Source organism: Oxyura jamaicensis, chromosome 3 (genome assembly GCF_011077185.1).
Source record: "Oxyura jamaicensis isolate SHBP4307 breed ruddy duck chromosome 3, BPBGC_Ojam_1.0, whole genome shotgun sequence".
Classification (NCBI taxonomy): Eukaryota; Metazoa; Chordata; class Aves; order Anseriformes; family Anatidae; genus Oxyura; species Oxyura jamaicensis.
In genome coordinates this window covers 59,870,602-59,884,390 of record NC_048895.1, presented here as the reverse complement: position 1 = coordinate 59,884,390, position 13,789 = coordinate 59,870,602, and the positions used below count along the sequence as shown (strand labels likewise).

Here is a 13,789-nt window from a genome sequence, read left to right as displayed (position 1 = left end):
TCTTTTCTTTTCTTTTCTTTTCTTTTCTTTTCTTTTCTTTTCTTTTCCTCCTAGAATTAGACCTTAAATAGCCAAGAGAATGAGCTAGAACCCATGCACTGGGTAAGTGCATGATAATATTCAAGTACGCAATGAATCATCCATGTTCATAAGAACTCTAGTACAATCCTTATTGTACAGTTACAATTCTATGAAGCTGACCTCTATGGTATTTTTATATGTTAACTAAGTGGTATTTATTGTCATGATAGAAATGTTAATGTTGCTCTTCTTCATTTCACTGAAAATTCCTGCCTGTGATACTGACATTGATATCACAATGTGATATCTGACATTGGTTCCAGATTGACAGAGGAGAAGTATTTTTAGGAATATCAATGTTGTGGCATTCATTTGCTTCTTCCTCTTATCTTTTTAATATGGAAGTTGAAATCCTAATTGCCAAACCATGAGAAATAGAAATTATATAGCTAGAATCCACCTTCCATCCCTAAATGGTTGTAAAAAGTTTAGCACTTGTTTTCTGGATTGTTAAAAAAAAATAATAATAATAAAAAATAAAAGTAATAAAACTCTGAAGAACATTTGCTGGTTATATCCCTATAACATCACATTTTTTCACTGCTTCTTAGCACTGCATCAAATCATTTTACACGTTAAGAAATGAGGCTTTAAGGAGAGTGGAAAGGACTTCTTGATAGTGTCCGGCAGCATTATTTGTTTTTAACTCTCTGGCAGACTCCCAGAACTTGTATGCTTTTGTGAGATTGTTCCTAGAATAGCAAGAGATGTGGTATTTTGGCCATCTCTTGAGCTTGAGAAAATACAAAGCAGGCTTTGATGAGCCTGAGAAAACAAGAGAGACAGTCACCCCAGTGGAGCAAATTTATCTCATCAATTTTTCTGTTTCTTCCTTATCGTGGCAAAAGTGCCATACACACAGTAAAAGCACCTGGAAAAGACTATATTAATCTGTATTTTAGTGTTAGTATAATAACAAGAAATGTTAAGATACGGTTTTATATATATTAAAAAGTATACCTGTTATTGATTATTTTAATCTGTTGCAGATTTTACATTAATGTTGTTGAACTGACATTTGTGTATGTGTATGCATTCTGATTTGTTGTCAGAGTGAAAGGCTTGTAGGAACTAGCTCAGACTGAATGTGGAAGAGAGATATACTTATGAGACATGTTCAGAACGTGGCTGAAAGACCTGGAAAAAAAATCTATGGGGAATGGAAATAACAGCAGCTCACTTGTCTTCAAAACTCTACAGTTGGTCAGAGAGTTGAGCTGACAGCAGTAGGAAACAGATTTAGCTGAGTCTGAACAGATCTGTTACTCAATATTCATATTGCTCTATAAGTTAAAGTTAAATAAAGGGAAATTCCCTGTTTGTTTAATTTTAGAAGCTCCAAGGTAGCTGACATCTTAATTGGAGAAGGCTCCAGGTTTCTGTGAGAACATGTGGATATGTAAAAAATGGAGTTACAACAGGAGGGATGTAAGAAAAAGGGGAAAATGACCCTTCTCCCTCTGCCTCCAACGGTAGGGTACATTTTGCTACAGTTAAATTTAGTAAAGGTTCTGCTAAACAAAATTATGTAGAAAAAATCCCTTTAAAGAATTTTGAAATGAAAATTACTTTTAAATGCCTTTTATTCTGGTTAATATAGAAACTAAATACAGTTATTTAATCTTAAATAGTCCTTTTAATTCACTTTTAGTTTGTATTTGTAAAATGCTCATTTAGGATGTAAAACACTTTGTTTTCACATTAAAATATTTTTTCTTCTATAGCTCTTTGATAAATGATTTCATACTTTCCAAGTTGTTAGTAGAAAGCAGTTGAAATGTAGTAAAAATATTTTATATATTTTGCATTTGAAAAATTATGCCATTAAAAAATATCTAAATATGATCTACTTGTAGAATTCATGAATAATCAGTTAAATTTTGAGTTGTGGAAGAACCCAGCTCTTCCTACATGTTTATTATATTTTAATTGGAAATGCAAACATATAACAGTAGTGTAACAACTCAGAATTTCTAGATTCTACAATAGATTTTAATTCTGTCAAAGAAAAGTGGTGTACTAATATATATGTGATTGTAATGGGAGAAGGTGGAAAAGAGAGAGGTGAGAGTTTTAAAAACTGAACCCTAGAAGCAAGGCTTGAACTTGTTAAAAATATATATGTAGAAACTGTACAGAAATAGAACTGTTAAATTGGGCAATTATCCATGCTGAAAGCGTCCTATGCTAGTTTAGGTTATGATGGTCAGCTGTACTCTTCAGTGGAGCAGGATGCATCACAGGTTTTGTTTAGCAGCCATTGCAAAAACAGGTGGGAAAATTTATTTCCTTGGATGCTGTTCCTTAACCCACTACAGAACATAGGTTAACCATTGAAAAGATGTCACTTCATGCCAAGGAACAACATGTACTCCAACACGGCAAGCCACTACTCCAACACAGATGCAAACAACTTCAATTTTTTTGCGGTTGTCCGTATTCAGGTTGGAGTTGAAGCCTACAGGGGTCTGTCTGGGAGGCTGTTCTGTGCAAATGATATGGTTTAGAGACTTTTCCAGTAAGCCTCTGAAATGATCCACTAAGCATGTGCAAATACCTATTTTCAAAGACTTAAAGCGTAGCCAAAGCAGAATAAAAGACAAATCTATCTTGCCAGATTTCAGGTTTTTGCTCAGAAATTTGGAGTCATGTTAGCAGTCTTCAGACAAACAGACGAGGAATTTAAAACATCTTGCAAAAACATTTCCTTCCAAAATATATAAATATATCTTTTTATACAATTTAACGTTTTACTTAATTACTCTGAAAAGTAGCCTGAGACAATTAAAGAGTGGGAAAACTGAAGCTCAAGCAGTTAAATTCCTGGCACAGAAGAAGGAAAAAAAAAAATATATATATATATATATACAATGTATTTTTTAAAGCAGCTTTAACAATGGACTTTTTTAAAAAAATTGAAACACACTGTCTCTTCTAAAAACAAAATATTTAATAAATAACTGCATAAAATTAATAGTATTAATTGGTCCTTCAGAGATCGCTCTTTTTACTTTTTTTTTTTTTTCTCTTTTTTAGTGCAGGAAAACACATACTGAACCCAAACCTGCTTCTGATTAAGTTAGTGAAAGCAGGACTCTGATAAACATTTAGTTTGACAAAATGAATTCAAGATGTTGGAATTATTTCATCCATTTTATTAAACATTTTTCCTGAATCCTTCATTCAATGAAAATGTAAGATTTGAGTAGGTCTATTACATCTTCCCGATAACTTTTTTAGGCTAAAGGTAAACTAAATGAATCCAGAAAGGTGAATTGAATGACATCTGTTACACAGAAGGCAATGTGTACTTGAATAAATATATCACATAGAGATATATTAAAATAATCCCCTTACTTGTTCACACAGGGTAGAGCACCCAGGATAAGCATAAATGTATACAAGTGGTTTTGTGAAGCTTTTTATCGTTTTGGATATCCTTTTTTTTTTTTTTTTTTTCCTTCATAGACTTCAAGTGCAAGATATATTTTACTCATTTAAATAAAATGTGTATTTGTAAATATACTATTTTTAAAATAGTGTTAATTAATGAACTTACCCTGTGTGGACATCTATCTGCCTTTTGCTAGATGCTGACTATAGAAAACAAATAAAAGACAGTGTACTTTTCTGCATAAAAGGTTTCATACTAGTGTGAGACAAAAAATATTCCTTTTATAAAATTGGTGTATGTTCTTTGATAAGCAAATGGAAATCAGTGGACTTAGTTTTCTGATTAATAAAATCTGATTGATTTGAGTGTGGAGTGCTTAAGATGGATAGTTCTTACAGGATCTGGGTAAATCAATGATTTTGGTTATGAAATGTATCTGAAGCATTTAAATTTTTGGTCATGATAAATACCTGTCTGGAAATAAATTATTGTAGTTTTCATGCTAAACAAGAAAAAAATACATGTGAACTTTTCAAGTTAGAACTGCCCATTAGGTATCTCTGGGCTGATTGTACTTGAACAGGAAATCATGACACTTTAACTGCTAAGTGAACACGTGGGGAGTATTAAACTGTATATGCAATGAAACACACATTGTTTATTTTGTGTAGCATTCTCCTGCTCCCTTAAATACATACAAGATGGAAACTCACATACTTTTTTTAACCTTTAGCTGCTATCCTTGTACAGAAATTACTAAACAAAAACTGACGGAATAGTAAACCACTTGAGTTCATTTTATTTCATCTAACACTGATCACATTTCCAGTAGACAATAAATATGATGCACTGCTGACAGATGTGTGGAAATGTATTTACAATTAGATGATGAAATTTAGGTCAAGGCAGTTCAAATCTCAGTTTATGCCTTTGCATTTCCGTGAAATAAAATTCCTACCTGCTGATGCATGACCTCCTGCAATATCAGCTTACCCTGGCTCATCCAGGCTGCTGTTGGGAAGACTGCCCTGCCAACGGCACAGCAGTGCATCTCAGGCAGGATTGAAGCATTTATTGGAGTAAATGAGATTTTTTTTCCTGGCTTTGGACAAGACTTTGGTGCATTTTCAAATGCTGAGATGTAGTATTTCCTAAATTAGAAGATACTCAAGACACAAAAGGTCTAAACCCGGGCCCTGAACAGGCTAGAGAGGTGGGCCTGTACAAACCTCATGAAGTTCAACAAGGCTAAGTGGTCAGCAAGGCAAGGGAGGTGATTCTCCCCCTCTGCTCTGCTCTCATGAGACCTAGTTTGGAGTATTATATTCAACTCTGGGACTCCAGCACAAGAAAGACATGGACGTATTAGAATGAGTCCAGAGGAGGGCTATGAGGTTGATCCAAAGGCTGGAACACCTCTCCTGTGAAGACAGGCTGAGGGAGTTGGGTTGTTCAGCCTGGAGAAGAGAAGGCTCCAGTGAGACCTCATTGCAGCCTTCCAGTACCTGAAGACGGCCTACAGGAAAGCTGGGGAGGGACTATTTGTCAGGGAATGTAGTGATAGCACAAGGAGAAATGGCTTTAAACTGAAAGGGGTTAGATTTAGATTAGAGATAAGGAATACATTCTTCACTCAGAGGGTGGTGAGGCCATGGCACAGGTTGTTCAGAGAATCTGGGGGTTGCCCCAACCCTGGAAGTGTTCAAGGCCAGGCTGGATGGGGCTTTGAGCAACCTGGTCTAGTTGGAGGTGTCCCTGCCTATGACACAGGGGTGGGAACTAGAAGGTCTTTAAGGTCCATGACAACCCAAACCATTCTGTGATTCTGTGATCTGTGTCTTGGAGTAAATGAATGTAATGAGAAGCAAAGTGAAGGACACAGGATTGCAGCTGAATTGGAAGCACAAAATTGAAGACATTGTCATTCTGAATTTTTATCTTTTTCATATCTTGGAGGAAATATATATATATATTCAGACAGTGGACCTATATGGAAATGCGGTGAGTTTTGTTTGTTTAATTGATTGATTGATTATTATTATTATTATTTTCCCAGAAGAGGATGTGTGGAGTACAGAAGGCAGTTTCAAAATGAAATTTGCAATAAATAATTAGGATGCTGGGTGTTGCATCTGCTCTTCCTGCCCATAATGTGAAGATACAGGAGCAGTTGTGCTTGTTGAACTGCCCCAGCTGTTCTCTTTTTAGTCCTTTCAGTCTTCTACAATTCATTTGGTCTTTACCTTAGCTGTGTAAGACAATATTTCTGTTGACTTTTGTAGTATACATATGGTAAATGGTTCTCCTATTGCAGATGGGCTGGCAACTTTGCTTATACAGAGAAAAAAGGCTTCTTTGGGGAAAAAATCTGAGTAATTAATTTATAATTGAAGCAAGGAAAGGCAAGCACACACTGCAAATTAGATTGCTATTACCAGACTAACAAGAAACACTCCTTGTCTGCTTTGTCTGAGAAAGGCAGATCTGTTGTCGCTGAATGAAAGCCATCCACAGTCCCTCAGTACAACTCTGACACTCAAATCCATTGTGGTCTATATCTACATCACTGTTTTATTGAAAGTTTTTGAGTCTCTTAGAAATGACTCAGAAGAAAAAATATCAAGTAAACTAGTAAAAATATATGCATTTTTAAGAGTGAAGAAACTTTTAGATGTATGGAAAGGCCTGTTCATTTATCTATGTGTTCTGTTACTATGATTTAGTATGAATTCAGTGACTACTTGTGGTTGGAATACAGATAACGGGAGGCAGAAGTTCTTATTCTGATTTGCTCTGCAATGACTGACTTTTTACTTAATTTCTCTGTTTACTTCTAACAAATACATACGTACATACATTTTCCAGTTATCCATCCATCTATCCATCCATCCTTGCATATATGCAAGCATACATATATTTATATGTATATATACACTGCCTCATGTAGATCTTATGCAATCTCTTTGAGCAGTTTTGTAAGCCTGTGTCTTTTACTTCATAATACTTGGAGGAAAAGTGGGTAATACTGGTGTTGCAGTTCACAAAAAATTATTAGCTACTTTCCTAGATTTAGTAAAATATATATAAATATATATATAAAATAAACCTCACAGGAACAGGTATTGATTTGTTAATCTAGCTACATTACAAATTTTCTATGTAAAAATGCTTTTTTACAAAAAGTAGATTATTATAGGTAGTACCACAATATATATAAATACCATCAACTTATTTAACAGGTCTATGGAAATGCAAGATCTAGCAAGTCCTCATAATCTTGTTGGAAGCAGCGATGCACCGGGTAGTTCCAAACTGGATAAACCTAACCTCAGTAGTACATCAGTTACAACAAATGGAACAGGAGGTAAGTGTAAAACATTTCTGGTGCATAGAAAGTTTGGGCTAGCTTTTAGTCATATGCATTTTTAACATTATTTCAATGATGAGCATAAACCCGCTTATAAACCCAGAAAGAAATATTTTAAAAATTACAGTCATACCAGTGTAAATCTACTAATCCCTATTTCTCCAATTTCCACCAATTGAAATAAGAGGCAGAACTATGCAAAGGTGAAACTATTCTGGTACAGTTGTACCAGATCTTAAAGGCTTGATTATACCTGTTGGTAACTTGAAATATATTGTGTTTTCTGCTTCATACTTCATTGCTAAACAATAATTTACTGTTATGCCCTAAACTACACCCATGCAGATTTATTTTAAAACTCTGTTGAAAGGAGTGCATCAAAATTGTCATTACTGATGGCTTAGGTAATTTTCTTTTATGATGAACATGCTAATTCCATTTCTTGGAATGAATGTTTGTTGTAAAGAGATTTTTAGATTTACCTCAAAACTTACTGTTTATTATCGCTGTATCTATTACTGTAGACACAGCACTGCTGTGCAGATACAATACTGATGTTCCAATATTTTCAAATAGATTCTTCCATAACTGAGATTGAGGAGTAGGAGGAAGGGTTGGAGTTGGAGTCCCAGCCCCATTACCGTTCACGAGAGTGACACTATGGATACAAGTCCAGCTGGAATTTCAGTCCTCTTTTTTGGAGCTTATACATGGCTGTAGTTTAAGAGCTGGCACCAAATAGACCTTGGTAGTTTGTTCCTTCTGCCCACAATGTAAAACATTTTATTTACTTATCTACTTATCCATATTTTAAATATGTATTTATATATATCTGTAAATCTCAGTAAAAAGTGAATATGCGTATGAAGGGAATAGAGCCCTGAAAAAAAAAAAAAAAAAAAAAAAAAAAAAAAAGCGCTGAACCATTAAGGTTCAACCTATTTATTATTTTTAATAGAATCCATATTCCAGCTTAAATAGAAAGGAAAACTTCAAGCATACTATTAAAGAACAGCAATAAATATATGCCCCTATATTATAGTTTCATAAATAAACTGGTTAAAATAATACTCATAAAAACAATACAATGCAGTTAAAAGACTTGGCTCAACGAGTAAAAACACTTACTTGCATTGAAGAATATTCATGTACACTGAACAGACATTCGGACAATGAACCATTATACCATTCCTGTCCTCAGGAGACAACATGACAGTTTTAAATACTGCAGACTGGTTGCTGAGTTGCAGTACTCCCTCCTCTGCAACAAGTATGAGAGATCCTGGTACAGTGCATGTGTGTGGTGGTGTGTCTCTGTGATTGCTGTGTAACTTCTCTTGGTTTGCTCTGTTCTTTTGTTCTGTGGTTTGAACATTTCCATTTTGTTGTTTTTTTTTTTTTCCACCCTTTCCCAAGAGGCTATTCCAACAGCCAGAAAACTGGAGGGAAGTTGCAATATATAGTTATCTTACTGTACTTTGAAAGACATTCAAAGAGCAAGGAGAATTTTAGTAAACTTAAAATTAGCTTAACTGCATAGATGCACTGAGAGCCTGGGAGAGCCCTGTGTGGTGAACATGCCGGGAAGGGCTAATTCTCAGCATTTCTGTAAGTCAGACCAACAGATTTTCCACTGAATGTGGAATGTAGCACTGATTATGCTACTACATGTAACTTGCCACATGTAACTCACAAATGTTTGGCCAAATTTTCCAAGATGTTATTTTCATTTAGGAGTTTCTTCTCCCATGTGTTTTAATTGTTATGAGATGCAATGATTAATAACAATTATATATGTATCGTTGTCACAGTACATATGTGATTAATCACGTGTAAATGTTCAACACTGTGACTGTCTACAAGCCATTACACAGGTACTTAAGCTGTGAGGGTTTGGACTAAATTTAGGAAGATCTTAAAAAGTTTCCTTTTGAAAAAAATTATGAATAGATTGCCATTTGCAAGTCAGAGTAGAGTTAACAACAAATAAAAGATAGATAAATGGACAGATAGATAAATCAGACAAGCACAAAATAATATTTTACATTAGAATAAATGGTTCCATGTGAATGTTCCTGCTGAATTTAAGTTTAAGGAATTTAAGTTTAAGGAAGGCTAATTTAGTCTGTCACCTCAGTTAACTATTCAGCATGTTGAGATAAATATAGAAGGTAATAATTTAACTAGTAATTAATGACAGTGGGGAAATGTAGTATGAAATTACTTGCATTACTGAGGGCACTTCAGCTTTGGTACAAATTGAAATTAAATTTTCCAAAATCTTTGGAAATCTTTGCATGTTTAAATCTTTGCTTGAATATGTCCTGGTGAGCCCAATTTGTTCTGAATATGTGCTTTTTAATATATCTTTACTTTTAAATACATCTGTCATTATGAGATATTATGTGCTTAAACTGTGTGGAGTTTTGCATGTGCCATAACCTGTCCCTCATGAGGTGTGTATGCTACAGGTTTTCCCTGGCTGCCTTTATTTGGCTGCTTCTATGTGCCTGCCGTCTCCATCCTTCATCTCAGATGTTCTGCCCAAACTGGGCCCTATCTCCTGCCCTCCAGACCTGGTACATCTCTAAGCTGAGCCTCAGCTGGCCAGGCAGCTGCCAGCCACCACAAGAGAAGTGCTGCATTTGGCTGCTGCCCTCTGTACAACTTTCATAGCTCATTGGCTAAACAGAAAAAAACTCGGAAGAAAATGAGCCTTTAGTCACGCTTGTTTGCTCCAGTAGCTCCCATTACCTTTTGTGTATTGCATGTGCTTGTCCAGCTTTGGGCATAACAGTAGCATCTCCTGCCCCTAAAATTCTGTGTACGTTCTCAGTCCTTAACACAGAGAGGTTCTTTAGGATAAAATAGGTTGTAAAAGTCAGGGTAAAAGTCATGTTGACCTGTTAAGTTTCGTCATCAAATAAAGAACTTATATTGTAGAAATTATTGACTGTTTGAAGTAGTAGTCAGAGTTACTTTAGAAGTAATTAAGTTTCGGAGAAATCCCTGAAGGTCAGCAGGGCCAAGTCCTGCTCTGAGCAGGGCCTGTTGCTCTTGGCAGCATCTAATGCTGAGTATCTCTGAGGGTGGAGGTTCCACAGCCACTCTTGGCACTGTCCCAGGGCCTGACTACTCTCATGCTGAAGAATATCTTACATCTAATTGGATTGTTCCCTTGTGTCTGTTGCCTCCACTCCATTCAAAGGGCAAATTCACAGAAGAGCACGCCTTTGTTCTTCATCTTTGTTGCACTTTCCCATTAGGTAGCTGAAGGCTAGCAATTAGTTTTTTCCTCAGCCTTCTCTACTTAGGACTGAACAACCACAGCTTCTTATGTCAGTCATACATCATGTGCCCCAGCCCTGACCATCATGGTAGCTCTACTCTGTTAGCATCTGCAGTCTTCACTGTTAGCAACACTCAAATACTTGAGAACGCTTTTCATTTTATTTTTACTCTTTCAGTACTTAAAACAAGAGACTTAATCCACACTTAAAAAATAAATAAATAACAATGAAAACAACGGAATATTAAATTTATACTCTTTAAAGTATTCATTCACAATGATGGCTCAAACTCTTGGTCTTTGCACTATGTCTAGAGAAGTTTCCTTAGTAGTATTACAATGACACTTTATCTCATATGTGTCAGGAAACCTATGGATGATTTTGTGTTTTGATTTGGTGCCAGCTTATGTTTTGATTTCAGCTTTAAAGTTTTTGTTTGTTTGTTTTTCTGATGTTAGAATTGTTTGTTTGTTTGTTTTAGTTAGCATAGTGCTTTTTCACCCTCTTGTTTTAATGACATGCAACTTAAAAAAAAATAAAAAAAAAAAAATGGTCCAAATGTCTAGTTACACTGAGGAAAGACCTTGATGAATTCCTTACTGTGATAAAATCTGAGTGTAACAAAGTAGAACTGTTTAAAATCAAGCACATGAAAAAATAATTGCTACAAGTATTTTTCAACAAACACAGTGCCAATATGTTTTTTTCCTCAAGTACATGAGAGATTCTCTTTTGTTTTAGATAATTTTCTGCTTGACAGGGAGAGAAAAAGTTGGTGAATGTTGGAAGTGCTGATGGAAGTGCACTGCATCTGGCATTAACCGGAAATAGACAAAACTGTAGTAAACACTTCAATTGGTTACTGAAGCTTTGGTTAAAGAAAATGGTTAGGCACAAACTGAAGTGTTCTTCTGGATGCAATACTAACATAGGTTTGTAGCTCAGCATGGGCAACGCTGCAATACCTGCTTGAATAGAAAGAGTTAAAGGTGCTGAAAAGTAGGTTTTTTTCATGTAGGTAAATGTCTGAACTCTGAAGAGAAAAGAGATATGCAGCTTATAAAGTAACATATGACCAAAGGTTTTCAGAGGGGAGAATAAAAAACTTTTCCACATGCTATGGTTTGACATTCTCCTTCTGAGGTATAGACAGACATCTGTATTTAGTAATCAGAAATGCCTGAGATTCAGTGGAGTGATTGTTATTTTGTAGCAAATGATCCCTAAGCTTTTTCCTGCTACATACTTTATTGATTTTAATGATGAAAATAAAAGTACCTTTCGCACTTAAATAGATAAATGGGAACAGTTACAAATTACTTGTTCATTTTATGTAATCTTTCCAGCTTTTGTTTTGCTTTGTTGTTTGTTTGTTTGTTTGTTATTTAAACTCCCCATCCTCAGTCTTGCCCATGAAATTGATGGCTTAGCTGACATGTTGATGGCTTAGCTGACATCCCTCAGAGGGTCAGGTAGCTAGCTGGCAGAAAATGCTCTTGCTCAGGATATGTTACACCTGCTGAGGGGCTCAGCCAGCCTGGTTGTGGAGAAGCACAAACCCCAGGCTGTGTCTTTCCAGTTCCAGTGCCTGGCATATGACTGTGGCAGTGGCACATACAGGTCCTCATCACCACTGCACTCTGCATGCCTGGGCTGTGATCAGTGCTGTGATCCATAAGCAGACTCCTGATATATCTGATAAATGTGCACACATGCCTAACTGGGCGTCACAAGGTGACTGTGGTAACATGTTGGGGTTTGCCGATGTTGGTGTTTTTGACATTTGCCAGTCAAATATCTATTAAAAGTAGCTGCGTATTCTGCACTGCTGTTTCTTACCACATCAGTCAGGGGTTCCCAAACTCTGTAGCAAAAGTCCATGCTAAATGGGCTGTGTAGGTAACATATTAAACTATAAAATCTGGATTGCTGCTGTGGTGCCTTCAGTTATGGCTTGTATGGTAGGACTGCATGATTGTCTGTAAGAAATATTTTGAGTTCATAGTGGACCCAAATGTTTGGTAACCTCTGAATTAGAAGCTGACTTGTCACAACTGTCATTTGTGCCCCGCTGTAGTTCTTTTGCTTTTCTTTTAAACTTCACTCTTCTTTTATGGAAAATTGCTTGCTGGTGACCTAGCTTGAAATAAATAAATAAATAAAATCCCACAGATACCGAAAAAGGTGAAGGAGAAGGCAGAATGCTGGCACTGTGAAAGTAATTTTCTTCCATATGAGCATGAAACCATATTATTATTGTTTCACTCGTCAGGCAAAACTATTTTTGTGATGTGCTATATCCCTTGACAGCTAATGTTTCCTTCCTCTCTGCTACACTTAGGGAATTGTTGGAATCAAATAGATTTAGGTTGAAATCACCCCAGAAGATATTTCAGTTGCTAAAGCCAATAGATAGCTGAATGCATAGATAAAAATCTATGTAGATGCATGGCCATTCCAGATGATAGCAATGGTAGAGTGTCTTAGTGCTATGGTAGAGTAAAGGTCGAAGCTGTTGCACCGCATGCTTATTATATTTGGACTAGTGAGACAGGCATGAGGACTCCAGTATAAATTTAGAAGTAAAAACTCATGTCTACTTATTCTTCTATGTAGTGTCTCTTCTTGCAGTCAAAACAGAGCCTATGAACAGCAACGAAACAACAACAACAACTGGAGATGGATCGCTTGACACTTTTACTGGGTCAGGTAAAGCCATAATAAGATCATATGCACATTAATGTAGCATTTAATAGCCTTCACTAATGAGCATTGCACTGCATGGAAGTGATCTTTTAGAAGACACAAAAAGTAAAATTTTAATACCAAATAATAATTCTAGATTTTTTGTTTGTTTGTTTCTGTAGATTAAAAAAAATTATGCATTTTTCATGAGCTATAACATTGTTTTATTTTAAACACTGACTAGATTTCCCTAAGCTTCTTTCTCTCCATGTAAATATTTCAGTTTAAGTATTTTGAATAATTTAATATTAATCATAAATTTCAGTTACTTCTTAAAAAATTAAGCCAGCAGCAACTTCTAAGTAGTTTCCTGTAAATTACTAAAAGGTGATGGATTACAGAAAAAAAACTGCCTTCTAATTATTAGGCTGAATCCTGCTAAAAATAACATTAGAAGGGAGAGAGAGGAGAACTAATTTCATGTCTGAAAATACCAATTCAGCAATGGCCTGACTGAAATTTCACTGAAACCAAGAATTGCCATGTCACTGATTTTGGTAGACATAGGTAGTCACAGTCTATTTCAAACATTCTGGCAATCACGATGCTTCTGTATAATTAAATTGTTTTAAAAACTGAGCATATGCTTCTGGAATTGTTTTTAGGCATCAGTAAATGCTGATATACTCTGAAGTTTATTATTCAGAAAAGAATTGAAAACAAATTTTGTGCCTGAAATAAATATCTTTTGTGAAATGTAAAGCAGCATATACTTTTTCTGATTAGTAAAAAGGAAAAAAAAAAAAAACAAAAAAAACAAACAAACAAACAAAAAAAACGTTCTCATGAAAGAAACAACAGCAACTTAAAATCTAGTAAGTTCCATTAATAAAATAGTCTTGGCTAAAAAAAGATGGTTTTCTTTTTTCCTCCCTGATACTCTGTCCTAAGATTTTATTAGTAATGATTACA

General features: G+C 35.4%; 1 protein-coding gene across 18 annotated transcripts in view; it reads left to right on the top strand.

Annotated features, from left to right (window-relative positions):
• The window catches only part of EYA4 (EYA transcriptional coactivator and phosphatase 4), a 155,250-nt gene that overhangs the window by 98,562 nt on the left and 42,899 nt on the right, over window positions 1-13,789 (top strand). For 9 of the 18 annotated variants that reach the window (XM_035321461.1, XM_035321458.1, XM_035321459.1 and 6 more), the window contains 3 exons: window positions 6,715-6,839; window positions 8,044-8,127; window positions 12,749-12,841. In XM_035321461.1, coding sequence (XP_035177352.1) covers window positions 6,715-6,839; window positions 8,044-8,127; window positions 12,749-12,841 — 302 coding nt within the window. The remainder of the gene's footprint in view (window positions 1-6,714; window positions 6,840-8,043; window positions 8,128-12,748; window positions 12,842-13,789) is intronic. The other 9 variants (XM_035321463.1, XM_035321464.1, XM_035321455.1 and 6 more) reach the window with 4 other exon arrangements.